This window comes from Sus scrofa, chromosome 14 (genome assembly GCF_000003025.6).
Source record: "Sus scrofa isolate TJ Tabasco breed Duroc chromosome 14, Sscrofa11.1, whole genome shotgun sequence".
NCBI classification, from domain to species: domain Eukaryota; kingdom Metazoa; phylum Chordata; class Mammalia; order Artiodactyla; family Suidae; genus Sus; species Sus scrofa.
In genome coordinates, this window is record NC_010456.5 from 109,252,182 (window position 1) to 109,280,146 (window position 27,965).

Below are 27,965 nucleotides of genomic sequence, written 5' to 3' on the forward strand. Positions count from 1 at the left end.
CAAAAAAAAAAAAAAAAAAAAACAAAAAAAACCCCCACCAAAACCCCAAAAAACAGTTCATTCATTTTTACTGCTGAGTAATATTCCACGGTGTGGATGGACCATAATGTGTTGACCCATTCAACTATGGAAGGACTCAAGGTCATTTCCAATTTGGGCTATTACAGACAAAGCTGCTATGAACAATTATCTATAGATTTTTATATGAACATTCATCTAGGATAAATGCCCAGGAGTACAACGGCTGGGGCTTGTAGCTGTTTTATAGTTTAGTTTTTTTGTCTTTGAAAGAAACTGTCAAACTATTGTCCAGGGTAGCTGTACCAACAGTGAATGAGAAATCCAGTTTCTCTACATCCTTACCAGCATTTAGTATTGTCATTCTTTTTCACTTTAGCTGTTCTAATAGTTGTATAGTTACACCTTATTAATACTACAGGTGTACAGTATATCAGTTTATGTTTTATACATATGTATACATATATAAAATGTACATCTATAATATTCATTCATATATATAATAATACATATACATAAAAGAGTAGGATTTCTTTCAATTCCCCTGCCCCAGCCAAGAACCAGTTTTTACCCTCTTGGGGATGCTATCGCTCCTGCTGAGAATGCGTGCTTTTCTCAAGTCTAGAAGCCAAGAAGGCACGAGGTTTGATGAGACACTTTAATCACCGAACCAATGTCTAAGAGGCCTGGAAAGCCGCTGGTTTGGACAGGTTTGGTCCCGGCCACTGTTTGAAGAACAAATGGAGGATTAAAGACTCTGACCCAAGGTGAAGTAATTCCTCAGAGGCACCAGGATGGGGACCCTAGCAAGGGGTGGGGCCTGAAAACCTTCCTGAGCTCCCTCCTGCTCCTCTCACAGAAGGGTTGACTCCAGCTGCTGGTGTCACGGTAACATGGTACCTGGGAGATGCTCAGGCTGTGAGTCCTGCATCTCAGCGGGATGGGATGCAGTTTCAGCCCTCACTGTCCCGACAAGCGCTCACTGCCTGCCCCTCGCCCACCCCCAGCCCTGACTCACCCAGGCCAAAGTGTGCCACGGGCTCCATCTCGCACAGGTACCCCGAGCCCCCGTCAATGATCCTCAGGTGGGCCCCGCTCTTCTTGGTGTAAAGCACGACCTTAGCGCCCCTGGCGAAGGCCCCAAACCGGGTTCGCGGCACCACTCGCAGCCAGTTGTTGCTGAAGCCCTGTAGGGGGGAGGAAGGCAGGCCCAGGCATCAGGGGGGGTGAGTGGAAGAAGCAGGGAGGGGAGGGTGAGAGAGAGAAGGAGAAAGAGGGGGAGAAGAAAAGGGGCAGAGGAAGTGGGGGGGGAGCTGGGCGGGGAGGGTGGACACAGCAGGCAGGCTGGCTGAAGTTTGCAAAGAGCAGGGAAAGCCAACTGACTCAGGGAAACGGGTTTTTGAAGTGCTGATGGAAGGCGGAGGGGCAGAGGGCTTCTCCCAGAGGCAGCGCTTCCTGGAGGTTTACTGTGCTGCTGGGAATTTATTTGCTTCCTCTGGTCCCGGGATGGCCATTTCCCGCCACGCCAGTCAAGCAAGCATCCAGGGCTCCTTTGCCCTCGTCCACCCGGGCCCCGGCGAGCTCTTTGGGCTGGGCTCTGTGAGTCCTGAGGTCCATGCACACCTGATTCCCCCGGAAGACGGACAGTGGCTGAGCCATGGACTCTCCGTGGGACAAGATGAGGTCCAGCATCCCGTCTCCATCGAAGTCTGTCACCACACCCCCTGCAACAGCACAGATTTCACTCTGGCCATCGGCCAGGAGACCCACAGCAGAGAGGGGGTCGTGACCAGGGCCAGGTTCACGTCCTGAATTTGGGAAGCTAAGAGCACGGTGCTGGGCAGGAAGACTGCAGCTTGAAGCGCAAATCCTCTCCTTTTTAGCAGCCGCTCGTGACAGGAATACACAGAGGGGGGTGTCCCTTTCCTTGCCCTGGATTTTTGCAAGAGAGCATGGGTGCAAACAACTCAGACTTTGAGGGCTTCTTCCTGGTCCATTATACACGCCCTTTATATCGGCACAGTGTTTGTCAATCTATCGCTTCTCTGCACATACCTGGTGTCCTTTGGTCCTTATCACCCAGCGATGTGAGGAGGGCAGAGGCAATTATCCCCATTTTGTGGGTATGGAGAAGACCCTTTCCCAAGACCACAGGTGAGGCATTGGCAGGGCCGGGTCTTGGGACTCCTGATCCCGTGCTCTTTCTCTGGATACTAGGCTACGTGTCAGGAGGGATCAGACTGCAGGACACTCAGCCTCTCCTTTCCCTGCTCACCAGAAAAGCCATTGCCCATAGATTCCCACACCTCTGACCCCCTGGCGCTGGGACTGGGAGAATGGACTTTCCTCTCCTTTGCTTCCTGTCTGGCGCTCCCAGGGGCTCCTCCCTGCATCTCACCCCTGCCCAGGATCTCAGCCTCAGAGGGGCAGGGATGGGAGGAGTCCAGCTGTGGGACCGGCTGCTCTATCCCTCCTGCTCTTACCCCAGGCTACGGGCAGCGCTGAGACGGGGGTGTGCAGGCTGGAGCCCTCAGGTGCCCTCACCTGTGCCCCGGCCCTCAGGCTCCAAGGCATCACCAGGATTGAGCTCCTCGATGAGGGGATCGCCGTGTTCCCTGCGGATGACCCTGCAGGAGAGGAGACAGGCTGTTCGTGGATGACAACATGCTGGCGAAGCCCCAGTGGCCTCCTGGTCCCAGAGGCCCGTAGCTCCGTTCCCTGTCCCCTGAGCATCCCGAGACTCTGCTGTGCATGAGCTGCCACAGGATACCGATAGAGCCACCGTGCTCACAGACCCTGCTGCACCCTGCCTGCGCCTTTCCTGGGTTTTAATTTATGTTGGTAAATATTGATTTTTCCTTCTCTAATGGATGAATTATAGACAGCCCAGGGAAGGGCAGTTGATGGATGGAGAAGGGACAGGGGTGTAACTACCTTCAACTGACCTTCACTTTCCTTCAAGTGGCCCTGGGTTTCTGAGTTCTAGATGCTACATGTGGTGTCCCCGCCCCCACCACCCCAAATGTCACTTCTGCCAAGCCCTCCCTGCTGGAAGCAATGCCTTCCTGCTCTGCCTTTGTCACTTTCCTGGACTTTATCACTTTCTGCCGTGTATTGAAGCTCTGTATGAATGCATCTTATCTCCCCAGTTAGACTGTGAGCTCTTTGTAGGCTGGGACTGTGTATTATTCCTCTTTGCATCTCCCGCAGTATCTAACACAGTGCCTGGCTCTCGGCAAGCTCCATGCACACGTCTGTGGGATGCAGGGAGGAATTCCAGAGGCAAAAGGGAGGAAAAGGTCCTTTTGCGTTGCTGGGGTTCTGTCTGTCTTGAACTCTGAGTCACAGTAATATTTGCTATAAAGTCCACTGTGAAAGTCTTGTTCTTTCTGCACATTGAACTGAACGCTGATGATGGCGGCGAGCGCTCCTCTCTAATTTTTCTCGCATGTTAGATTCTCGCAGCCATGGGTGCTCTGCCCTGGCTGTGTGGAGCAATGCTGGGGTTGAGCGGGGAGATAAATAGGACCAGGAAGGATCTGTATCACTCTCTCCCCACATTGCAGGTGCATGTGGCCCAAATCACAGAGTCACCAGAGGGCAGCCCTGTGGCCAGCGCTTTCTTCAGAAGGGGGTCAAGGTCCCTGGAGCTGCAGCCTCTGGTGGCTGGATGGCAGAGGGTGCTGGCAGAACTGCACGGTGTCTGCAGGGTTGAGCAGATGCCCTGGGAGGTGTCCTCTGTCCACACAGGCACCTGTCCTGAGCACACCTGCCTGGCAGTGCATTCGGATGTGTGCACCCCTGTCAGAGGTGTGTATGCCTCAGCCTGCTGGCACCCACAGTCCCTTTGTCCACTCATGTCCTGAAAACTCTGTCATAGCTGAGCAGAGCCACCCCTGGGTTCAGGTGACAATGGGGTTAAGGGTTCCTAAGGAGGAAGCCCAGCAGATCCGGTGCAGGGCTAGGCTAGCTTACCCAGATTTGGGCAACCAGGACTGGCTTCTCAGAGGAAGGGCCAACTAAGCTGATATTGGGATGAGTGAGTGGGCATCACCAAGAAGAGACAGAGAGGGCAGAGGGTGTGGGCAGCCTGAGGGGTCAGGTCTGGCCCAACCCAGAAGTGAAAGAAGCTCAGGTTGTCTGGTGCTTAGGTATAAACCAGGGAGTGGAGAGCGACAAGGCTGGGGACAAGGCCAGGCTGTGGGACACATCAAAGCGAAGGTAATGCAGAGCTTCTAAAGGGTTTAAGTGGAAGAGGGGATGGTTAGATTTGCACTTTCAACAGCTGGCTCTGCAGCACTGGACGCACGGTGCCAGCTAGAGTGCGGGAAGGTGTCAGGGTGGAGAGATGGGAACAGATCAAGGCATGTCTAGATGTTTAAGTGGCGTCACCACATGTCCCCGCTTGGCCGGGGACAGTCCTTGCTCGTGCCTGTTGTCCTGCCATTGTTATCAGGGCCCCTGCATGTGCATTAAGCACCTGGTATAGGTAAGGAGTTCTCAGTTTCCCAGGCATCACTGAAGGACTGGCAGACTCAAGCACATCAAGGGAGTTGCTGTGGCTCAGCAGTAACGAACCTGACTAGTATCCATGAGGATATGGGTTTGATCCCTGGCCTCTCTCAGTGGGTTAAGGATCCGGCGTTGCCGTGAGCTGTGCTGTAGGTTGTAGACATGGCTCAGATCCTGCATTGCTATGGCTGTCATGTAGGCCGGCAGCTGCAGCTCCGATTGGACCCCTAGCCTGGGGACTTCCACATGCCGCAGGTGTGACCCTAAAAAGCAAAACCAAACAGAACACCAAGGCTTTGCATACTTATAAGGAGCCTCCCAATGTTCCCTTAAGTCACAGGTGACAAGCCCACTTGGTATGGGACAGGTGGGGGTTAAACTTCCAGAGTTGCCAGCTGAGTGGTGGCCCCAGCTGTAGGCCCTCCCCCCACTCTCTGCTGTGTGCTCCAGACCGAGCCATCTGCCACGGGGACTCGGGGCACTGCCATGTACCTGGAAAGTGGCTTCCACTCCCGCTGCGTGGAGGCAAACACACTAAACCCACGGGGTGACCATGTGGTGACCCTGTCCACGGACAGCCTGGGACCAGCCTGCCCTTGGGAAGGAGGCCGGAGGGTGGCTGGGAGATCTGACAGAGGCCAGGCGGGTAGGGAAGGTGCCTGGGTTCCTGGGCCACAGAGACTCCTTGGTGCTCAGGGGCCCTGGCGAGTGACACTTTATTAGCCAGAGAAGGAAAGCAGTGTCTCTGTTAACGAGGAATTGATCTTCCGCAATTAATCTGGAAGTTGTGAATAAGCTTTTTGCAAGGCACCTAATTAGTAAATCTGGTGCCTTCAGGGGGTGATTACAGCCAGTCAGGATTGATGCTTTGCTAATAATTATATTTTAAAACACACTTAGTCTCAGCTCTTGCCTTTTATTAATAGTTGGGGACCCTCCTGGGGAAGGGGATGGGGGCCTTGGGGAACTGGGCAGCTGATCTGGCCTATTTTCTGCATCCAAGGTCCTAGCCCACCCTCCTCTCGCCACCTGCTCCTGAGCCCCATTAGCACATTTTTGGCCAGAAACAGGGCTGTCTCAGGCCACATGGGTCCTGTGGTTTGTTCCCCAACAGCAGGTCTCAAACTCTAGTGTGTTAAAATCACCTGATGCCGGGGACACGTGTGAAAAAGAGAGATTCTTGGGCCTCAGCGCCTGAGACTGTGATTCAGGAGATCTGGGTGGGCCCAGGGATTCTGTACTGTAAATAAGCCCTCAGGGGGTTCTGATGCCAATGACCCCTCTTAGTGAAGTGATAGCTCCAAAAACCTAGCCCTTCCGCCCTGCAGGGCTTACATGCTGCCATTCTTCTCTATCACTAATTGTCTCATCCAGCATTTCCCAAAGGATGTTTTGCAGAGCACCAATCCCAAGAGAAAAATCTTTGAAAGAAGCGTCCTGTGGTCACATCTACTTGGCATACTCCATCCACCTTTCCTGTGGTAAAGGCTCTGAGAAGTCCTGTAGTCACTAAACCTGCCTATCTTTGCTTCCCCCACGTGCACCCAGACAGACCTGGCTCTGGAACCCCTTTGGGTAGTAGAGTGGGGCCTGGCTTCTGGGGACACCTTGGCCCTGCCCCCCGACCCATTTCACCCCAATGGCAGAAGGCCAGCTTCCTGCCCAGGATTCCCCGCCCCCCACCCCCAACTCTCTCGGCCTCTCGCTCAGTCCCTGTCCTTCCCGCTTCTCTGCTTCTTCATCAGGGGCCCCTCCTCCCTCCTTCCCTTGGAGAACACCTCTGAGTCCTAACCCCCACTCCCTGACCCCCACCTATGAAGGGTGAGTGGCTGTCTGCCAGCCTGAAGCACCTACCGGAAGAGGCGGTTGGCTGAGGGGCTGCGGTGGGCGAAGTTGTTGAAGAAGATCTCCAGCTCCTGGTCATTGTCAAAGTCGGCAGCGATGACTGTGCGGACGGGGGAGGGCATGGAGAACTTGGGGGAGGCGATGTCCTGGGAGGAGAGGGGCTGCAGGTCAGCGGACAGATGCGTGGCACAGTGGGAGGGGGCAAGAGGCCGACTCCCCCACCCCTGTGTGTGCGTGTGCGTGTGTCTGTGCATGTGCAAAGGTAAAAGACAGCCAGACGGAGCACATCCTCGCTCACCTCCCCTGTAAGGGACCTGGGCTGCTATGTTTAGGACCACACAAGCCTCAGGCTGCTTGCAGGAGAACAAAGGCGGTCAGAAGAACCCTGCAAATTCGCACAAGTGAAGGGCCCTGCTGTTCCCTAGTGGGGATCATACGTGGCGCTCCCATCCATCACCTGAAGCAGGGCTGACATTAGCATTCCCATTTTACAGATGAGGTAACTGAGTCTTGGAGAGGAAGGGAAATCGCCCATAGTCATAGCTAGTGAGTCGTGTGGTCGCCGGGCCTCTGATTCCAGACGCTTCGCCCTTTCTAGCACATACCTTTCCTTCTCCGCAGTGAGAGTCAGAGGTTGGGTGGACACGGGGAAGTGCTGAGCATTTGAATCCTTGCTTCTCTGTGGACTAGCTGTGCGATTGGAGATTACGGACCCCCTCAGATCTCACCTTCCTCATTAGTAACACGGGGATAAATAGCCACCGTTTAGGTTGTAAGGACCCCATGTAAAGTGCTCAGCACAGAGTGGCCACAAGATAGATCACTGGAAGTCTGTCCTGGCCTTGCCCTTGCCATCAGGTGGCAGAGGTGGCCTTAGCTGTGTTTTTGCTGTCTCTATTACCTCACCTCTTTTCTTGGGAGGTTTTTTTTTTTTTTTTTTTTTTTTTTTTTTGTCTTTTTGCCTTTTCTTGAGGCGCTCCCGCGGCATATGGAGGTTCCCAGGCTAGGGGTCTAATTGGAGCTATAGCCACTGGCCTACACCACAGCTCACAGCAATGCCGGATCCTTAACCCACTGAGCGAGGACAGGGATCGAACCCGCAACCTCATGGTTCCTAGTTGGATTCGTTAACCATTGTGCCACAATGGGAACTCCTATTTTTTTAATTTTTTAAAAATTAAAAAAAATTTATTTTATTTTATTTTTTGCTTTGAGGGTGGCAGTATCAGATACCTCTGCCCAGGGCTCACGAGGAGACCTCAGACTCAGGACAACCCAGCAGGGACCTCAAAGTGCTGACAAGATCTAGGTGGACCTGGTAAAGGATCCCAGGTATGGGACTGGCCTTTGCTATAGAAGAGAGACTATGTGGGGTGACCTTTTGTTTCTGAACAGAATATCTATTCTGGGTGGGTTTGTCCCTAAAGACGCAGGAGCTGCTGAAACCCCAGCCCACGTAGAGAGAATTGGGAAGGGTGCAGTTGGGCTTCTGGGAATGGCCCTCTGTACCTGCCCTGCCCCGAGCCTCCTCCTTCAGGCCCTCTCCCTGGGCCACATAAATGAGCTGCCTGCTCTGGGATGGCCGAGGAGGGAGGCTGTCCCCATCAACGCAGTCATGAAGCTGAGCGCTTGGCCAGCTGTCCAGGGTGGGCTGAACAGGGCCTTGAGAGCTGGTAACAAAGAGACCTCAGGATCTCGATGTCATTATTATTCTATTGATCCTATAAAAATGGAAACCTGCATAGGCCCCTCAAGTGGCCCCATGGACCGCCTGGGCTTCCAAGATAATGTGTGTAAGAGGCTTAGCACAGTTCCCGGCACGTGAAGGCACTTGATAAATGGGGCCTCTATTATTATTGCTATTGCTCCGGTGAGCTATGGGGTTGGGCCATCAGAAGAGTTAGTTAACATTTGGGGCTGGATCGTTTTGTCATGGGGCTGTTCTGCGCATTGCAGGACGTCTAGCAGCACCCTGTCCTCTGTACACTAGATGACGGTGGTGCCCCCATCCCATTTGTGACAACCAAGAATGTCCCCGGACCTTCTCAAGTATTCTGGGGTGGGGACAAAATCACCCCTGGGTGAGAACCTGGGTTAGAACAAAAAGCTGAATAAAGCTAGAAACCATCCAGGGTCCCAGGATCAGCCGCCCCGTGTTCAGGGTGTGCCTCCACCTACACGGAGAGCCTGGGGCTCAAGCCTCTGCAGGGAGGGCACCCTAAGGTGGCTGCCTGTGGGGGAGGGGTTGTGGTGGCCTCCCACATATAAGGTCCCTGGAGAATTCTCTGGGACCATCAAGTTTCAGGCAAATGCTGGAACTTTCTTGCTCCCTCAGTGGTTTTTGGAAAGACCTCCAGAGCAACCCTGACTCCCTGAGATCAGCTGCAAGCATCCCATGCCCTCTGTCACCCTCCTTGAGAAAGCCCCAAACTCCAGCTCATCAGGCTGGTGGCACCTCTCTTACTGTCACCAAAGAGTCCTTATGAAGAATTCTTGGTATCACAGATGATGATAGCTCAGGGCGAGGGCACAGAGAGGGGGTCTGAGGTCACCTTGCCCATCACCTGCTGTTTGTCCACAGGGGCAGCTGCTGGGACCTCTGTGGCTTCAACCTCTCCTGCCCCCACCCACTCCACACCCTTGGCCTGAGCCAAGGCCAGGACTCTAGGAAACAGGTTCCCAGTGGAGAGAATGGAGCCCACCTTGTGGGGCCTTGGCCCTGTTCTGCCCTCCGTGGGAGGCTGCCCTCTCTCCTCTGCCATTGACTGCGCTCTGGGCACTAGAGACATGGCAGCAGCCCAGCTGGAGTCCATCGTGCCCCTGAGGTTGCCTTCCTTGTGGCCCACCGGGGCCCCCCAGCTCTGCGGAGCCACGAGCCCCTGCTCAGCCTGGTGGGAGACCCGGGCAGGGCTGTATCCCCAGCACGAGGACAAGGACAAGGATGACGTGTATGGGATGGGGAAGTAGGGGGAGAGAGCCACCCCTTCTTACCCGAAAGCGGACCTTCCCGTGGGCGCTCATCTGCAGGTAGAGGCGGTGGGGACCGTTCCAGTTGCCGTAGACAATGTCCACTTTGCCGTCACGGTTGAAGTCGGCCAGGGCGACGCCGCGCCCGTGCTGGTGGGGGTCGTCCACCCCTGGAGGGGGGAAAGGCGAGAGCCCTGAGGGCAGGCTCCATGCTCACTCACCGGGCGGGCTCGGTGGAGAGCAATGGGGGAGGGCAATTCTCACACCTCTGATTTCTCCCCCGGGGTAGAAGGTGGGGAGCCAGCTGGTTGCCGAGAGAACCAGACTTGTCTTCAAGCTGCATTTGCTCAGAAAGTACTATTTTTCATCAGTTTGCGGTAGTGTGTGTAGGGGGAAGGAGACACGTGGAGATTCTGGAGGATTAAAGCCCTTCTCAGTCAGCCCTGACCCTGGGATATATGAAGCTGATCATCGCTCTTTTTTTTTTTTGTCTTTTCTAGGGCCGCACCTGCAACATATGGAGGTTCCCAGGCTAGGGGTCGAATTGGAGCTGCAACTGCTGGCCTACGCCAGAGCCACAGCAACGTGGGATCCGAGCTGCGTCTGCAACCTTCACCACAGCTCAGGGCAATGCCGGATCCTTAACCCACTGAGTGAGGCCAGGGATCGAACCCGCAACCTCATGGTTCCTAGTCGGGTTCGTTAACCACTGAGCCATGACGGGAATGCCGATCATCGCTCTTTTGCTTAAATCTCAGTGGTTCCCAGTACCTTGGGTCAAGTTCAGATTCCTGCCTGGGGAGCACAAGGCCACTGTCCACCTTCTCAGGTCTTTATCTGGTACCACTCTTTCCCTTCCTCCTAAACACCAGCCACCCCGTGTTCCTTTCAATCCTCAAACGAACTAAGCTCTTCCCAGCTTTTGGGCCTTTGCTCAAGCTGGTCCTTCCCCGGTTTGGGTTACCTGGCTCTTTGCCTTCTGCTCACGGCTACAATGGCGCCTCCTCAGGGAAGCCTTCCCTGACCACTCCCATGAAAGCAGGCCTTCCCACCCACCCTGCTCTTCACCCTGACAGCCTCCCATTCTCCTCCACTGTGCCAATCACACGTGCCATCACGGTGCTTGGCGGGGTCTGGTCTTCCTACTAGACCTTACGCTCCATGAGGTCAGGGGCTGTCTTCTTGTTCATCTGCGTTCACACAGCATCTATCTCAGGGCCTGTGGTAACCTGGGAGTTTTCTGTAAATACTTGCTGGATGAATGAGGAGACATAAATAATCTGACAGGAGGCGACCGGGGACTAGAGGTGACAGCAGAGGAAATACCGCATCATAACTGAGAAACCCACAGCGTGCCTTGTGAGATCTGGGCAAGGAAGGTCGTGGGTCCGGTGTCACATGCTTGGGCTGCCCCTGCATCTGCCTGTGGCCAGTGAGAAAGAGCTGATCCTGGGGGAGGACAGAGGGTGGCTTTGCCCAGAGGGCTGACCTGACCTCCTGGCTGCCCAAGGCAGACACGATCTCTCAGGCCAAGTGCAGAGCTGAGAGGCAGGGGCTGCTGCTCTAAAGGCCCACGCCGACTCTTTCAGAGGACAGACTGCCGTTGGTCATCAGGCCCTCAGAGATGGCAGGTGATTGGACAATTTAATGGGAAGTAGGGATCACAGGCAGCTCTTGCCAGCTGCAGATACGGAGATCCTGAGGATGGGAACCAGGAGAAGCTCAGGGTGGGCCCCATGGATCTTGGAGGCTGAGTGTCCTTTTGTGAGGAGGGAAGGATCAGAAGAATGGGTGTGGGTTGGGGGAACAGAGGCAAAGAGACCCAGGCTTGAGAAAGAGGGTTTGCAAGGGAAGGGGGCAGCCTCCAAAGTCTCGGATGAATACCCCATTAATTCTCTGCAAAACTCCCCAGCCCTAATGTTGGTGGCCTTCTGTGTTGGCCCATTTCTCTCCTATCTACAAGGCACCTTGACAAGGAGCTGGTTCCCTTTCACAGGAATAATCGGTGCCAGGCTGCACTTCAGCGCAGCATCTGTTTGGGTGATGAATGCCCTCTTGACATGTCTTGTTAAACCCCTGCAATCACTCTGACTTTCAATTACGGGCCTAGCACCTTGCCTCTCTCCTCCCGCCTGATACCTTCTCCCACTCCAACTTGTTCGCGCCCCTCTGCTTCCATCCCTTTAACACCTGATCAAATCCTCTAGGTTTTCTCCATCACCACCTCCCCTTCATGTCATGATTTTTCAGCAATGAGAAAATTTGCTGCCGGAGTGTATAGCAGGTGAGCTGGGTGGGAGGACAGGCCGGGGAGCCGCCTCCATCTCTCGCTTTGCCCCCGGCAAGGAGAAGAGGGGAGCCGATGGGCTGCAAGTGTGCGTTTGTGGGGTGTCCAGAAGGGGAAGTCTTGGACAGAGCATTGGAAGGGCAGGTACTTGGAAGTCACAGAGAATGGATTGGTACTTGCTCAGGGATTTGATGCTAGCTGTCAGCACTAGCTGGAGCTTGTAGGACCTTTGATCTATGTGTCTATATCTCTGCTCACCTCTTCTTCCGGAGGCCAGAGCTCGTCCCTATGCTGCCAAGAAGGAGGAGAAATCAAACCTCCCATTCCTTGGCAAGGTGGAGAGACCGAGTGGGGAAAGGTGGTTGAAAGGCAGGTTGATTATGTCCACAGACTTTTATTATGTGTCCCAGTCACTGGAGACACATGATGAGGGTGATGCAGAAGCCTGAGTGAATGGTGCAGGCCACGGCAGTGGGAAGACAGAGGCGAGAAAGGTTTCACATATAACATCTGAGCTGAGTGTTGAAAGATAAATAGAGGTTCTGCAGTCAGAGAAGGGAGAGAGGGCACTTGAGGTGGAGAGAACTGGCAGGTGCAAAGGCCCTGAGGCAGATGACGGATGAGCATAAAGGGAGGAAGGGGGAGCAGAGCTAGGAGCCTGGAGGACCAGTTTGTGTGGATTTTATTCTGCTTTTTTTTTTTTTTTTTGTCTTTTTTCCTTTTCTAGGGCCCCATTGGTAGCATGTGGAGGTTCCCAAGCTAGGGGTCTAATCAGAGCTGTAGCCGCAGGCCTATGCCAGAGCCATAGCAACGCGGGATCCGAGCCGCATCTGCGACCTACACCACAGCTCACGGCAACACTGGATCCTCAACCCACTGAGCAAGGCAAGGGATTGAACCCACAACCTCATGGTTCCTAGTCGGATTCGTTAACCACTGCGCCACGATGGGAACTCCTATTCTACTTACTATAGCTTTTTGTTCACTTGTCTGTTCCTCTCTAGGATCTCAGCGTCTTGTGTGTGGGGGGGTGGGAGGGGGGCAGGGTGATCTTAGGCTTGTACAGCATCCCTAGCTTCTAGCATCAGCCTGGCACCTAGCAGGGGCTCAATAAATAATTATTAGATTGATGAATGTTGAAGATGATGTGGGGGAGGGAGATGCAAAGAGGCAGCTTACAGGGGAACCTGGTTCCGAGAGACACAAGCCAAGCTCAGAAGGACGCAGGCCAATCCCTGCTGCTGGACAACGGATGACAGTCAAGAGTTCCAGACCCCACCTCCCTAGCCATGACCTGGGGCTGTGGAATTAGAGGTGACAGGCAACATTTCCCTGCACAGTGCAGACGATGACTTGTTCTCCTCTCCCTGAGGCCTGCGGGGCCTGGAGGGGACAGGACAGCCCAGAGTCCCCTGGGGGTGGGTGGGGGGAAAACACAGGGCAGAGGCTGTACTCACCAGCGCTGGCTGCGGCATCCACGAAAGTGCCATCTCCCCGGTTGTGGAAGAGGAAGTTGGGCCCGTTCTCGTTGTCACAGAAGATGTCCGAGGCGCTGCTGCTGAGGATGGGACCCACGCTGACGCCCCGGCCCCCTGAGGGAGGACATCGACCGCACTCAGGCAGAAGCAAAGCCCCAGGCCCGAGTGGAGGGTGGGGCTGCCTCTGCGGGCCTTGAGAAGCTGTTATGATGATGCTTCAGAAGAGCCCAGGGAAGGGGGGATTCTCACTTTCCCGGTGATGCCCTGAGCCCAGATCTGAGCTCTCAGTTTCATAAACCTACGTGGAGGGTGACTGCACTGATGACGAGGCAAATGAAGAGTAGGACAGAATTGGAGGAGTTCCCGTTGTGGCGCAGTGGAAACAAATCCGACTAGGAACCATGAGGTTGTGGGTTGGATCCTTGGCCTCGCTCAGTGGGTTAAGGATCTGGCGTTGCCGTGAGCTGTGGTGTAGGTAGCAGACGCAGCTCGGATCCCACGTTGCTGTGGCTCTGGCGTAGGCCGGCAGCTACAGCTCCGATTCAAACCCTAGCCTGGGAACCTCCATATGCTGCAGGTGCGGTGCGGCCCTAAAAAAAAAAAAAAAAAAAAAGAGTAAGAGAGAATCATTCTGTGCCAAAGGGGTGACTCCCAGAGCTGAGGAACACAGAGGCCACCACACAGGTTCTTCCCTTCCCTTCAGTGGCCAAATTTCACTAATCCTGAACCCAGCTCTGCCTACATTTTGGTCAAGTCATTGATGCCCTGGCAGTCCCTGCCCCTACCCTGATCACACATAAGCTGCTCAAGATACTGGCGCATTCCTGTTCTAAGGATCTATAGGAATAGGTTCCAGATGTAGGTATGGGGATGCTTACTTTGCTTTGTTGATGGAGGAAACAAATGGGAGTACCTGCCTGCCCAGCAGCAGCCATGCTGCGTGGATCTCAGTGCATGCTCGTGAGGGGCTATTCGGCAGCTACTAAAAAGACTCCAATATGTATTGACCTGGAGTCGTGCCCCTGACATACTGTTAAATGAAAAAGCAATCACCGAGTAACGGCATCGTGTGATCCTACTTTTATTTTTTAAAAAAGGAAACTAGGAGTTCCCGTCATAGGGCAGTGGTTAACGAATCCGACTAGGAACCATGAGGTTGCGGGTTCGATCCCTGCCTTTGCTCAGTGGGTTAATGATCTGGCATTGCTGTGAGCTGTGGTGTAGGTCACAGACGCAGCTCGGATCCCGAGTTGCTGTGGCTCTGGCGTAGGCCGGCAGCTACAGCTCTGATTAGACCCCTAGCCTGGGAAACTCCATATGCTGAGGGAGTGGCCCAAGAAATGGCAAAAAGACAAAAAAAAAAAAATTAAAAATTAAAAAAAAAGGAAACTAAATGGTATTTCTGAATATACATGTTTGTGCGAACTTGTCCTTGAGTTTGGGGAAAAGTGGGAAAGGCCACACCCCGAGCTGTGGCTGCCTTGATGGGGTAGGATTTGGAGAGGAAAGGAGAGATGGTAGCTGGCCTCTTTTTGGAATGTCTGTACACTTTGATTTATTGCAACAAGAATTGCTTCTGTAGTTTGAAAGGAAAAAAATCCAATAAGGTGTATACTTTTTAAGAAAGCAAGCAAGGCCAGAGTTCCTGTTGTGGCTCAGTGGTAATGAACCTGACTAGTATCCTGAGGATGGGGGTTCAATCCCTTGTCTCGCTCAGTGGGTTAAGGATCCCGTGTTGCCATGAACTGTGGTGTAGGTCATAGATGTGGCTCAGATCCAGTGTTGCTGTGGCTGTAGCATAGGCCTGCAGCTGCAGCTCAGATTCAACTCCTAGTCTGGGAACCTCCATATGCCCCAAGTGCAGCCCTGAAAGCAAGCAAGCAAGCAAGCAAGCTCTATATTAGGATTTGAAGTGCCCAAGATGGAAAGTGGACATGTCACCAAACCCAATCAGAAGATGCTTGAACAAACCACCCCCAACCAGTGAATTTCAAATAAAGCCTGGAAAGCCTTCCCTTACCCACATCCCCAAAAGTTGGAAATACTGGGCAGAAGATAGCCTGACCAGGACATGGGTCCCAGGCCCAGCTTGACTTTTTTGTAAGCTGTGTGACCTTGGGCAATTTCCATTACCTGTTTAGCCTGTGTCCTCATAGGTAAGATGAGGGACCTGCCATTTCTATTTCAGAGTTTTTGGAAGGATCCAATGAGGTGAGAGAAAGAAGAGGATCAAATGATGTGAAAAGTCACTGTGACTCTCACGGCATTGCTACTCGGTCAGGTCCATGGACCAATCGCAGGCATGACATCTGTGAGCTTGTTAGAAATGCAGAATCCCAGGCTCCACCCACCCAATCAGGACCTGCTCTCTAACGGGACCCCTGGGGGATTTATGTGCACAGTAAAGTTTGAAAAGTGCTGTTCTGAAGGGCTGTTCAGTCCAATAAGAGCAGTTATTAGAGCTCTCAGATGAACGTGATTTAAAAAAAAAAAAATACAGGAGATCTCAGGCAAAACAACAGTGCTAATTTGGGATGGAGGTTCTCTTGGTTCCCAGGCTCCTCCCATCCTCTGAGATTTTCCCTGGAGGAAATCATGGGGTCTTTCTCACCTGAGCAGGTGCAGCCTGCCTGCTAGGGACTGGCTTTGGGGCCAGGGGGACAGAGTGGGGCCAACGGCATTGCCACTGCCATTGTTCTCCTGGTGGGGCTCCTTGTTAACACATTCTGGACCCTGGGCCTCCGAGTCCTCCTGGGTAATCTAATTAGCTCTCCGGGAGAGCCCAAACCTGATGCAAATGGAACCACTAAATCCCACTTCTGGGGAGTGTCATCCAAGATACGAACGCTTTCATCAGGAGATCCCTGGGTGGGGCAGGGCGGGAGGGTTCCAGATGCCTTTCTTTCCCTAAGGCAGCAGAGAGGGTGCCGGGCTACAACCTGGGCACCTCTTCTGTCCATTCAAAGAGTTGCCACTGAGTGGAGGCTGGTGGCTGTCCCTGCCCTGGTCCTGCCAGACTCCAGCCCAGACTGGAGCAGGTCCGGCATGTAAGCCGTCTTCAAAGCAATGCCAGACTGGAGCAGGCTTCAGTGAGAAACCCACAGTCTTGTCTGGGCCCCGCACAATCCAGGTGGGGCTCCGGGACTTGCTGCCATGCAACTCCATCCTTCTCCCCCGCTCTGGCATCCTCCAATTTCCTCTCTGCCTCTGGCTCCCAAACTGTGACACATTCCCTTCATTTTCTACAAAGCAGGTTATTTCCCTCTTGGACAAATTTCTAAATCTTTCTAATTAACTAATTGGGTTGGGTTGAAGCCTTGCACCATTTGTAACCTGTAATTACTAGAAAATTGCCATGGTAACCACACTACTAATTAGTGACAATTTATTGCCATGGCAACTGGACCATAACAGAGACGTTACCCACAACTCCTTCTTGGCAAGTTCGCCGCACAGTTGGGGAGCAGGTGAGTCGACAGTTGGGGAGCCAGCCTCTTGGGCACTGGCCCCAGCAGCCGCAGGATGGAGGGCCAGACCAGGGTCTGAGGCAAGGGCAGCCCCGTGCCTGCACCCCTCACTCAGGCTGCAGGGGAAGCTCTCCTCCCAGGTCCGGCATGTAAGCCCTCTTCAACCAATAAAATCCATCCATCTTAAGTGCAGCCTGACACTCCCACTCCCTGCTCGGTCAATGACAGAGGCCACTTATTCTGCAATTATGTCCCTGGACTGCTCCCCTCCCCCATGCCCAGCTCTTCCCCCTACTTTCCTCTGCCCTCCCTGTCACCCTCACCCAGTCTTCCCTCCTCCTAAGGTTAGCTCCCACTTCTGGGGCTACCTGGGGGCACGGAGGAACCTCTTTATTTAGCCTTGGAAAGTAACATCCCAATAGGGAGTTGAACTCCACTTTATATCAATTATGCCCTTTATACTTGAGGCCAGAACATCCTCTTGGAAGCAAGCAGTTCCCCAGTTGGGACTGGAGAGGCGCACTGGGTGGTTGGCAAGACTGCGGATCAGGAAGTCCAAGCTGTGGGACCTCGGGCATGTCACTGGACCTTCTGGGTGTCTGGTTTCTCGGCTGTAACATGAGACCGCTAACAGCTCCATCTCAGGGCTGGCATGGATATTGAGCGAGCGGGGTTTTGGAAGGTACCTTGGAAAACGTCAGGTGCCACATAGTCATTAGAGGGACTATTTCCCACCTGCTGGGTGAATAATATCCCCTTATTTTCCTAGCACTTTCAAGCTTCAAAGGCCCCCTTGTTCTGCTGTTGGGTGTGCATGAAGCTCCCTGCCCATCCCTTCCTGAAGGCTTCTCACTCTGCCCACCAGGCTGGATGGGAGAGGTGGTCACAGGGAAAGGTGCCTCCCACGGCCCTCTCTCCCTCTTGCCATGTTCCAGCACCCCCTCTGGTGATTGGGCCTGAGCCCAAGGGGCAGCCTTGCTTACCCTTAAGAAATGTACCCCTAAACCTCTGAAACCCAACATTTGGGAGATACAGACTCAAGGGCAGTTTGTAAATAGGCCATCCATTCCTCTCTCAGACTGCATCTGGGCACCCTCGGGGGTGGGAGTGAGGAAGGGAAGGAGAACTTGTAGGGAGTGGGGGGCCCGCTGGTGAAGCACCCCCAGCTGTACTCCGGGATGAAGAGGCAGGGGCTTTGCCATGCTAAGGAAAGACCTCTAGGGCCTGCCTGGCCTCTGCACCTTCTCTGGCCAAAGGAACTTGGGGCGTGTGCTCCTCAGGCCTCGGTGTCCCTCCCTGTGAAATGGGGGTGGGGGTGGAAATGCGCTCTCCAGGCTGGCCCACAGGATAAGTGTGGTGGGCAGTGGCTTCCCGGGCCCATCAGTACACTGCACCATGGAGGCTCTGTGGCAGGGCTGGACAGACAGGGGGTTTGGACTCGGGGGCTAATGCTGCTGATTAATGGTTCCAGTGGATGCAAGGTCTGCAGGCTGCCAAGATCATCCAAGATATCGTGCGAGTAGCAAAACTGCTGGTACGTGTAGGGGTGGCGGAATGGACAGTGTGTGTGTGTGTCTGTGCGTGTGTGCACGTTTGTGCATGTGTGTGTGTGTGTGTGTTGGAGACGGGGGTGGGAGAAGGGCAGGATGGTAACAGGGTTTCCCTCTGAATTTCCTGAATACCGCATGGGTGCTGGTGTTGCTACCCCAGCACCCTCTGAGAGCCGTCCAGATGCCGGGCAGGGTTCTGAGTGTGTGCGTGTGGAGGGTGGTAGATAAGAACCTTCCCACGTGTCCCCTGGTCTGTCCAGCCTGTCGCTGCAGGACATGGAGGCGGGGCAGGAGGACAGCCGGCATCATCTGCCCACTGGCTGGGGCTTTACAAACCTCAGGCACCCGGTGGGTGCAGGAGGATGGGGCGCCTCTCTGCCCACCCCCCACCCCCAGGCAGGGAGGGGGCAGGAAAAGGAGTGGCAGGAATGGTGCCTCTGGCCATCTGATGCTCAGTCCTCTGTACTAGGGACTGTCAAGTCTTCATCTCACCTCACCATTTTCCAGGTGAGGAAACTGAGGCTCAGGGAAGCATAGTTGCAGCCAGCAGGCAGTGGGTCAGTTCAAACCCAAGTCTCAGTGACCCTGGAGTCACTCTCTCCCCACAATGTGCTCGCAAACATTTCTACTCAAGTTCCCTCTTAGCAGAAGGGGGATTTGTGCTCCTGGTAAGGCCCAGAATGGCCCAGAATGACATTTGAAAAATCTCTCTCGTTTTAGCTGAGGGAAAAAAATGCATATCCAGATTGCATTTGTATTCTATAACATATCTGTGCTTACTTTAAATAAAAAATGATGTCCCTTCTTGTCAATCACCTAGAGCATCTGACCCTCTGTTTCCTGGGGCTTTGGGTACCCCTGGCAGACCCGTGGCTGCCCTCCACGGGGGTACCCGGCCCTGGCTGAGGAGCCTGTCACTCAAGCCCTGCCTGTCCCCAGCTGACAGACTGGCTGCACTCCCACTGAAAGGCCAGTGCCCACCTGGGAACCCGGGAGGCGCCAAGGCCCCCACTCTGCCGCCCCTGGTCACCTCTCTGGAGCTGGCTGGTGGGGATCCGCCAGAAAGGCCTCAGCTGGGCTTTAGGCATCTCTGTCTCCTCCAATAATGACTTCCTATAAATCAGATCTGCCCTCTGCTTTGTTCTACACTGCTCCCAGCCAACAGCAAAACTCTCCACCCAACATCATAAATCCGCCTTCATTTTCTTTCCAAATTTCTTTTAAGGCTTCTTTAATCACCACCTTGCAGCCTGGACAGATGCTCCTTAAAAGGATGAGGCCAAATTGCAGAGCTCCTGGGGAGGGAGTAGAGACCAGGGAGAGGCAGGGGCCAGAAGGAAGAGAGATGGATTCCCCAGGGGAATAGAGCTGAAGATGCCCAGGCCCATGCCCAGGGCTGGAGGACATGCCAGGGGACACATGGAGAAGACCATGTGGCTGTAGGGAGCTCTGTGCTTCTGCCTGTGCTCCCCACAGCCAGGAGCTGCCCACAGAGGGTCCTGGTATCCTTGCCAGGACCTCAGAGGAGGCTGTTGATGTTTGCTGTACTCAGTGGGCACTGCCTTGTGTGCCAGGCTCTGTGCCAGGTCTGTCCTATGTTTGCCTCCTTTCATTCTCACAATACCCGCATTTTTCAGGTGAGAAAACAGAGGCCTGGAGAGGTTAGTAAATGGCCCGCTGCTGCCTGGACGGGAGGACATGGTGGAGGCAAGATCTGCACCCAGCACCCTGCCTCCAGACCCTGTCCTCTTGGCAACGCTGTTAGACGGTTAGTTCAAGGTGCTCAGAGAGGCTGTGAAACATGCCCGAGATCACTGGGGGCCACAGAGGTGGTGCAAACCTCTTGGTCCCCGCCTTCCCCCTTCTTGAGTTCCATGCCAGGCCCTCTGCCAGGGGGAGAACGCGTTCTCAGGATTCCCATGAAGGGCAGTTCAAGCTCCAAGCGCTGCAGGCAGCTGGGAGAGAACCAGTAACCATGGGGGGTGACCTGCCCTCTGCCCAACTCTGCACCAGCGGCTCTGGCTATGCTGCCCTCAGGGGCCCCGAGTCCCCTGAGAGCCAGCGCGCTGGCCGCTAGATGGCACTGTGACCCAGCAGAGCCGCGGCCAGCGGTGGAAAGGCTCGTCTGGAGGGAAGGCCTCCCCTTCCCCCACCAGAGGAGCCAGACAGCCCGGTGTGGGCTTCGCCCTTTCTGGCGTGCCAACTGCGATGTCCGGGCCTCCCCTGCACCCTGGACAGTCCAGGCCAGGCAACTGTTCCAGCCACAACTGTTTCCAGCCACAACTGTTTCCAGCCTCAGGGAAAGGCTAGAGGGTCAATGCCGAGGGCTGCGATCGTGGTGGGTGCACACCTTCCTCCTTGGCCAGCCCCTCCTGTCTCAACCTGGAGGTCATCAGAAAGGTCAGCTGGTTGTGGCACTTCAGGCATCCGGGCCCGCGCTCTGAGTGCTCTTCTCTATGACTCTCCTGTGTGACCTTGGGCAAGTCCCTTCTCTCTGGACCGCGTTTGTTCTTTTGCAATCGGGAGGTTCTCTGAGGTCTGTCTGGCAGATGGGTGTTGTGTGGCCTGGCTCCAGGGATCTGTGGATCTCTGATTGCACATCTGGCTGTGGCTTGCTGCCCTCCCAGCCTGTTCAGGGCCCTGCTCCTCACTGCCTGCGTCTCTCCCCTCTTCCTGGGCCCCAGGGCACCGGCCTGGAGCGGAGCGCTGGCCACATGCCAGAGCCTCAGCAATCAGGCCAGGCTCTGGTGGTGGCCCTTACATCAGGGGTCCATTCCTGGGGCTCTGGGGCTAGTTTTCCAGCCAGATGTCCATGTGTCGTGAATGGAGTGACGATGGGGGCTACAGAGTAGTGTTGGGGGCTTGGTGGGCGGAGAAGGGGTGGGCTGGGGAAGGCGGGCAGATAGCATAGTAACTTGGTGGGCCAAATAGGTTCTTGTCAGCCAAATGGCTTTGGAAGTCTGCAAAGCTGCTCTAACGTGTCCTCTGGGTATGCCAGCTGCCCCGGCCTGCCTGCACGCTCCACAGAAACTGCTGTCCATGCCTTGAGTTGCCCTGTCCTTCCAGCACAGCTGGGCACCATTGGCTGATGCCCCCATCCCCACTCGTCCTGCTCAGCTGTTTCCTTTTGGTCCCCTCCTTCCCCATCCCCGGGTCCTGCCAGCCCCTCTGCCAGCCCAGTCAGCGGGAACAATGTCCTTTTCACGTTCACACCCAGCCGCAACCTTCTGAATTCTCTGATTCTGTGTATAACCCTCGCTCTCAGACCTTGCCTCCCTTCCAGCTCATCATTTTCAAGTGCTTCCTCTCCCCAGCCCACCCTCCTTCTCCTGCAGATCAAGGCACTTAATTGCCAAGCCAGCCCAGTGCACAGAACTGGGAACTATTCAGAAAAATGGACTGTACAACTCCAGGCGGAAGCGCCTGCATATTTATTCCTTTTCCCAGGAAAGCATGGTTTATGACCGACCCTCAGCCTTCCCGCTGCACACTCCCATGCAGACCTCTCATGCACTCTCATGGGGCTTGAGCTGCACAAACTATTTTATTGTCTAGTCATTTGTTCCCACAAACTTTGTCAGACAGGTCAACATCAATCTCCCCCTTTCACTGAGGTGGAGAGCTGGCTGGAGAAAGGCATCATAAACTCAGGGTAGGACCTGGAGATGGTGCCACCACCCAGGTGTCCGGAGGCAGGGGAATCGCCCACATGACCCTTCAAGGATCCTTCCAGCCCCCGAAGTGAGATCCAGGAAGGCTGCCACTTGGAAGTCTACAGTGCAAGTTGGGATGCCCATAGGAGAAAGGTCAAGAAATGAGAAAATTCCTAGAGTTCCCATCGTGGCTCAGTGGTCAATGAATCTGACTAGCATCCATGAGGATGCAGGTTCGGTCCCTAGCCTTCCTCAGTGGGTTGAGGATCCGGCATTGCCGTGAGCTGTGGTGTAGGTCGCAGATGCAGCTCAGATCTCGTGTTGCTGTGGCTGTGGTGTAGACCGGCGGCTACAGCTCTCATTCGACCCCTAGCCTGGGAACTTCCATATGCTGTAGGTGCGGCCCTAAAAAGCAAAAACAAACAAATAAACAAAAAACCCCCAAAAGACAAAAAAGAGAGAGAGAGAATTCCTGTATCCAATAGGCAGGTCGGGTGTGAGTGAGGCCAGAGTTCATGTGAGAAGCTGTGTGCAGCTCTGGCTTCCTGATTTTTGGCACCCCAGACGGGCACCGGCTTGCTCTGCCATCAGCAGCCTATTGGCAGATGATCAGAGTTTAGTCAGCAGCCGTGCTGGAATTAGAAAAACAGCCTTCCCTAGAAAGATCTCCCTGTCAGAGACTCTGACAATAAGCCCCCCATCCAGAAAGATGGGGGAGCGTGCCTTCAAAAAAAAAAAGTGCTGGAGAGGTTTTGGAACAAGAACACAATTCTTTGAGCTCAGTTATCTGAGACGGGACCCAGCTGAAGCTTAGGGATTTAGCACTCAATTCCTGGCCGCTTATGTGTAAGTAAATAATTTCATCTGCTGTTTGGCAATAAAGAATGCTTTAAATCTTGGCCTCTGTGATTTGTCAGTTTTCTCCTACAGAACCTGTTCACCCATCATTTGGGTTACAGCGGGGAATGGGGCGAGAGGGCCCACAGAGAGGAACTCACGATGGTCCCAGCTATGTCTGACATCGCCCACGGGGGTACCCCGGAACCCACACCTGCCAGGTGTCTCAGCATCTGGAGAGGCAGCGTTGGAGGAAGCCGCCTGTGGGTGCTGGGATGGAGTAAATCCCTTACCCTCCCTCCTCAGGGACAGCCCCCCCCCCCACCGTGGTCTCTGATGAATTAGGCTCAGCCTTGCAGGGTCCAGCCCCAGCCCCTCCAGCTCCCAGCCTACCTCCCATGTCACTGTGCCTACCTGTGTATTTGCTGACCCCAGCCTCAGCGGCCACATCTCTGAGTGCCAGGATGCCCCGGGAGAGGTCACTGGCTTCGGGGTCCATTTCAATGAGGGCATCCGGGCCCACGTTCCCATAGGCATAATTGGCGATATAGATGGAGTAGCGTCCGGAGCCCTGAGGAGGAAGGGAGGGAGGGTGGGTGAGCAGCCTCAGTGTTTTGGTCGGGGGTGGGGGGCACAGAAAGCCATTCCCCACTCCTCTCACGGGCCACAGTTCTCTCATGGGCTCTTTTCCTAGGATCTGGCATCCATGACCTTGCAGCCTGTGTGCACCACACAACTCCAGAGGCTACAGAGCTTTGCACCAAGGCTATGGAGCGTGGGATGCCCCCAGAGTCCTACAGCAAAGCAGCCCCGCTTCTCCTTCTATCCTGTTCCAGAAGAACATCCCTCCCTCTCCCCCACAACCACCTTTTTATAGACAATTTTCTAATGTGCCTCCCTCCAGCTGAGCTCTCTCCAGCTGCCAGCCAGGGTAGCTGCTCAATAAATATTTGCTGATTGATTGATCTACCAATTCCCATTATTCTCAGTCTCTCTCTCCCATTCAAGCTCGCACCAGCCAAGATGACAAGCAAATTCCTGAGCCACTCCCCCCACCCCAGTCCCCACCCTATACCTCTCTACTCCTCAATTTGGGTAGCACAGGAAGCTCGGCTATGCTTCCATTCCCTTGTTTTCCCCATATTACCAGAAAGAAATAGTATATTGCTTCTGCCTTTATAACACTGTCTCAGATATATATATATATATATTTTCCCCTTTGCATCCAGGAGAAGCCCTGGGCTCCAGCTCCTCGTTCATTCTCTTCTCTAGCCCAAAATACAGCTGATGAAAGATTCTTTCTAGCCTGTTATTATAATGGTGTTATTTCTTCAATGGATGCCTTCTTTCCCCCAAGAGATCCACAAAATTTCTCAATCAGTTTTCTCGCTTTCCTCTTATCCCTTTCAGCATTTCCCTCCAATTAATCAGACAGGACATATTTCTTGAGCTCCAGCTATTTGCAAGGTGCTGGGTTAAATGTACTTAAGACAAACTCTTTGTCCTTAGGTTGCTCAGAGTCTGGTTTAAAGGAAGCCATAAACACGAAACCACCGGGAGAGATAGATAAATTGAGGACAGCCAGAGTGTGCTGTCACCCCTCTCCTTGACCCCTTTGTTTTCTTCCATTTCCTGCCCAATGGTCCCATGAGAAGAGTCCCCTCCCACCCAATGGTCACTTTATCCCTTCTTTGGGACCATTTTTTTGGGGGGAAAGCCGATTAAGAGCCACTTGGGTTAGACAGGTGGGTGAGGCCAAGGAAGGACCTTGGGGTCCCGTGGGGGAAGCAGCTCATCAACAATTACATGTATGATTAAGACTGTGTGTGGGGTTTTCTGGGTGCATGGAAGGGGCGCACCTAACCTGGAGGAAGGGGGCCTAATTGTGGGATGTTCCAGAAAGATTTTCTAAGAGGAGTCTCAGCCAGGCGAAGTGGAGGGGAAAGAAGCTTCCAGGCAGAGATGAGACCGAGAGCGATGTGTGTCAGGACACCACAAGCAGTTGGTTCCATGTTGCTGGAGCATTCAGTGCAAGGGGGATGAAGCTGGAGGAGGTGGCCGAGCTGTTCCATAAAGACCTCTCTGCCCCACCCTCCATCTGTGGTTCTCTGTGTCGCTATCCGGCTACCTGGGAGTCAATGCTTTACAGGTCTTGCTCCTCAAAGTGGTCCCTGGACCAGCAGCATCGGTGTCGTCTGGGAGCATATAAGAGATGCAGACTCTCAGGTCCCAGCTCAGACCTGCCAGCTCTGCATTGTCACAAGATGCTCACGTGATCCTCATGCAAAACTGAAGTTTGAGGAGCACCGCTTTACAACACGGCTTTGTGATTAGGGGAGAAGTTTGAAAGGTTCTTGCTCGTCGCAGGAGATTGTGTACGTGTGCGGAGTGGTTAGATGAAGAGTGAATGGATGGGGCCAAAGGGGAAAGTGTGCCATCACCGAGACAGAGCCTGACCCTACCAGCTGTTAGCAATCTCATCAACAAACGGGCAATTAAGCCCAAATGAACTGAAATGCACTCTGCTAGAAATTAGAATATTTATAAAATTCAGTTACACCTAGTTCCTTGCTTCGGTGTATTGGGGTGACAAAACAGACAAACAGATGTGTTACAGCTAGAGAAGACTGTAGAAATTCACAAGTGAATTTGAGCACCGTGATTCTGGGAGGAGGGCCTGATTCTGGGGAAAGGAAGATGTTCCTGCAGCTTTGGGTCCAGGGCAGTGGGTTTCACCCTTTAGCCTACCTCAGCATCACCTGGAGGACTTGTTCAACCAAGGATGCTGGGTCCCATCCTCAGGGTTTCTGATTCAGGAGGGCTGGATGGGCCCGAGAATCTGCATTTCTAAGTTCCCCTGGAGGGGGGCCGAAGCTGGTGATGCTGTTTCCGGAACCACACTTTGAGAACCCCGGGCCTGGGGCTGGGAGTCTGGCTCCTCGCCCAAGCTCTGCCCTCACTGGCTCTCTGTCCTTAGGCAGGTTCCCCAACCCAGTTGGGCCACATCTCCTCACGTGTTAAATGGGAAGCTTATTCCCCCAATTCCTGGCAGGGCTGTCGAGAAGATGAAATGAGACAACGCATGTGAAAGGTCTTTGAAAAAATAAAAATGCTATATAAACATGAGGCATAATCATTATCGATCAGGGAACGCTTCTTGTAAGAGATCGGCTTTGAGCAGGGTCCAGAAAGGTGGATGAGTGATGAGGCAGCTGAAGATGAAGGGCAGCGGTGTTCCAGGTTTGGGTCAGAGAACGGATGAGGGGAGAGGGAGAGACCGGCTTGCCGTAGGGGTTGAGACGTTTACCTGGGGCGAGGCTCTCCAGCTTTTGTGTGCCTCAGAGTCACCTGAGGGCCTATGGAAACCCAGGCTGCTGCGCCCCCTCTCCCCACCACCCCCGAGCCCCCAGAGGCTCTGACTGGTATAGATCTGGAGGGTGGTGGGGCCTGAGAACGTGCATTTCTAACAATGCTGATGGCCCCTGGTCCACCGCTCCGGGAGATCACTTTGACAACCACCAATGAAAAGGCCCCAGGGTGGGGCGGTGGGGCTGAGGAAGGAGTACAGCGAACGCTGTAATAGAACCTGTGGTTGGAAAGGTGAATCTGATAGGAGTTCAGCCAGAAGAAGGGCACCTGGGAGTGAAAAAGGCATCCGATTCATTTTCAGCCAGGCAGCGCTCAATTTCTGGCTTTGCCTGCCACTTAGTATGGGACCAAGGTCAGGTGGCTTGACGGCTAGAAGCCTTAGTTTCCCTCTCTGCCAAATGGGGATAATGAGAGCATCTACCTCCCAGGCTAATTATGAGCATCAATAAGATGGTGCATGGAAATCGCTTAGCCTAGAGCCTGGCACATGGCTGGTTTAATAGCATTAGCTATTATTACTGCGAATACTATTATTCTTGGGGTGATTGCTCTTGTGTTTCCCGACACCACACTGTATTCCTATCTCTCAACTTCCACGGTGGCCTGGACCCCTCCACAGTTCTCGGGTCCCAGGGATGGCCAAGGCGGTGGCTGGACACAGAAAGTAGCTCCTCTCCTGGTGGCAGACGGACGGTGGGGGCTCTCTCTAGTTCCCTGAGGCTGGGGCTGAGTAGGGAGGAAGCCAGTTGCTAAGTGCTCACCTACTGTGCTTCATGCCAAAGTGTCTTTTTTCTCTTTTCGCGCTTCACATGGTGCCTTTGTCCTGTGGTTAAATGCGCGGGTGTGCACTTGACCTTGTTAGGACAGCGTGCAGCTTTTTGTGAGGAAGCTTCAGGCCCTCCCACCGGCGCTGAGCAGGTTCCCACCTGAGCCGAGAGTGGGAGGCACTGGTCTTGAAGGGGTGACACAGGCAGGCGGGAGCCTGAGAAGGGGCCCCAGTGGCGGCCAGGCCTGGCGCCCCACAGACCCTCCCTGCTCTCTGGGGCCACTCACTGGGCCACCTCCCCATTTCCTCCCACCAGGCGGGAGTCCAGGTGGCACAGATTCAGGTCAGGGCTAAATGTGGCTTCACAGCCCAGCTTGGCTGCTCTTCCCAGCACCAGCTTGTTAAGAAATAAATATTTATACCTGGCACCTGCCTTCTCCCAAGGCCTGGCGGCCCCTGCTGTGAAGATTCACGCTGAATCCCCAATCCCCTTGGTGCCATCTCCATCCTGAAATGAGCCGGCCCCCTTGCCCCTGCCCCCTGCCGAATGGGGGCCAGAGATGCTCCGTGGAAGCTGGGCAGCAGCTGGGTCCCTGATTTAGGGATGGCTGTTTTGTAAAGCCAAGGAGAGGGTGGCAGGGGAGCAGGTGACAGGAGGGATAAATCACCTCCACAGCAGGGCTCTGGCTGGGGCTGCCGGGACGCAGGCCCGGGAGGGGCCGCCCCGCAGGGCAGATGGCCGCAGCTGCTCCTGCCCTCCCCACTCGGCCTCCCCCCTCCACCTTGAGTTGAGCACCTCTGTGTCGGGTGGACTAGCAGGGACAGGAAAGCGTTGATGCAGCTATGGCTTAACTAGCGTACTTGTCCATTCAGGCCACCCTCCACTCACCCACTCAGGAGCCCCTTGGCTGAGCCTTCATTTGCTCCATAAATATTTATCCAGGGGCAAGGCTGACGGCTCAATGCCTGGCACACAGTAGGCATTTCATACATAAGAGTTGAAAAACATGAATGAGTGGACACACGGTTCAGAGCCAAGAGATTCTGATTCATGTCTGAGCCACACGACCAATCCGTTTTGGGTCCTCAGGCAGGTCCCTGCTTCAGGCCAGGGCTCAGTGCCCTCCTCCGTCCAATGGACACAATGAGGACAGCCCCCCTAGTTGCTGGGAGGACCGCGTGGAGGAAAGTGTGAAAGTGTATCAGTACCTACTAT

The 27,965-nt window shown here is 54.2% G+C and overlaps 1 protein-coding gene across 3 annotated transcripts in view; it reads right to left on the reverse strand.

Annotated features, from left to right (window-relative positions):
* Positions 1–27,965, reverse strand: part of CRTAC1 (cartilage acidic protein 1) — a 153,651-nt gene that overhangs the window by 15,000 nt on the left and 110,686 nt on the right. For all 3 annotated transcript variants that reach the window (XM_021074420.1, XM_021074418.1, XM_021074419.1), the window contains exons 5-11: positions 23,029–23,185; positions 13,087–13,221; positions 9,367–9,512; positions 6,385–6,521; positions 2,563–2,645; positions 1,642–1,742; positions 1,037–1,205 (exon numbers count right to left, since the gene is read on the reverse strand). In XM_021074420.1, the coding sequence (XP_020930079.1) occupies positions 1,037–1,205; positions 1,642–1,742; positions 2,563–2,645; positions 6,385–6,521; positions 9,367–9,512; positions 13,087–13,221; positions 23,029–23,185 (928 nt within the window). The remainder of the gene's footprint in view (positions 1–1,036; positions 1,206–1,641; positions 1,743–2,562; positions 2,646–6,384; positions 6,522–9,366; positions 9,513–13,086; positions 13,222–23,028; positions 23,186–27,965) is intronic.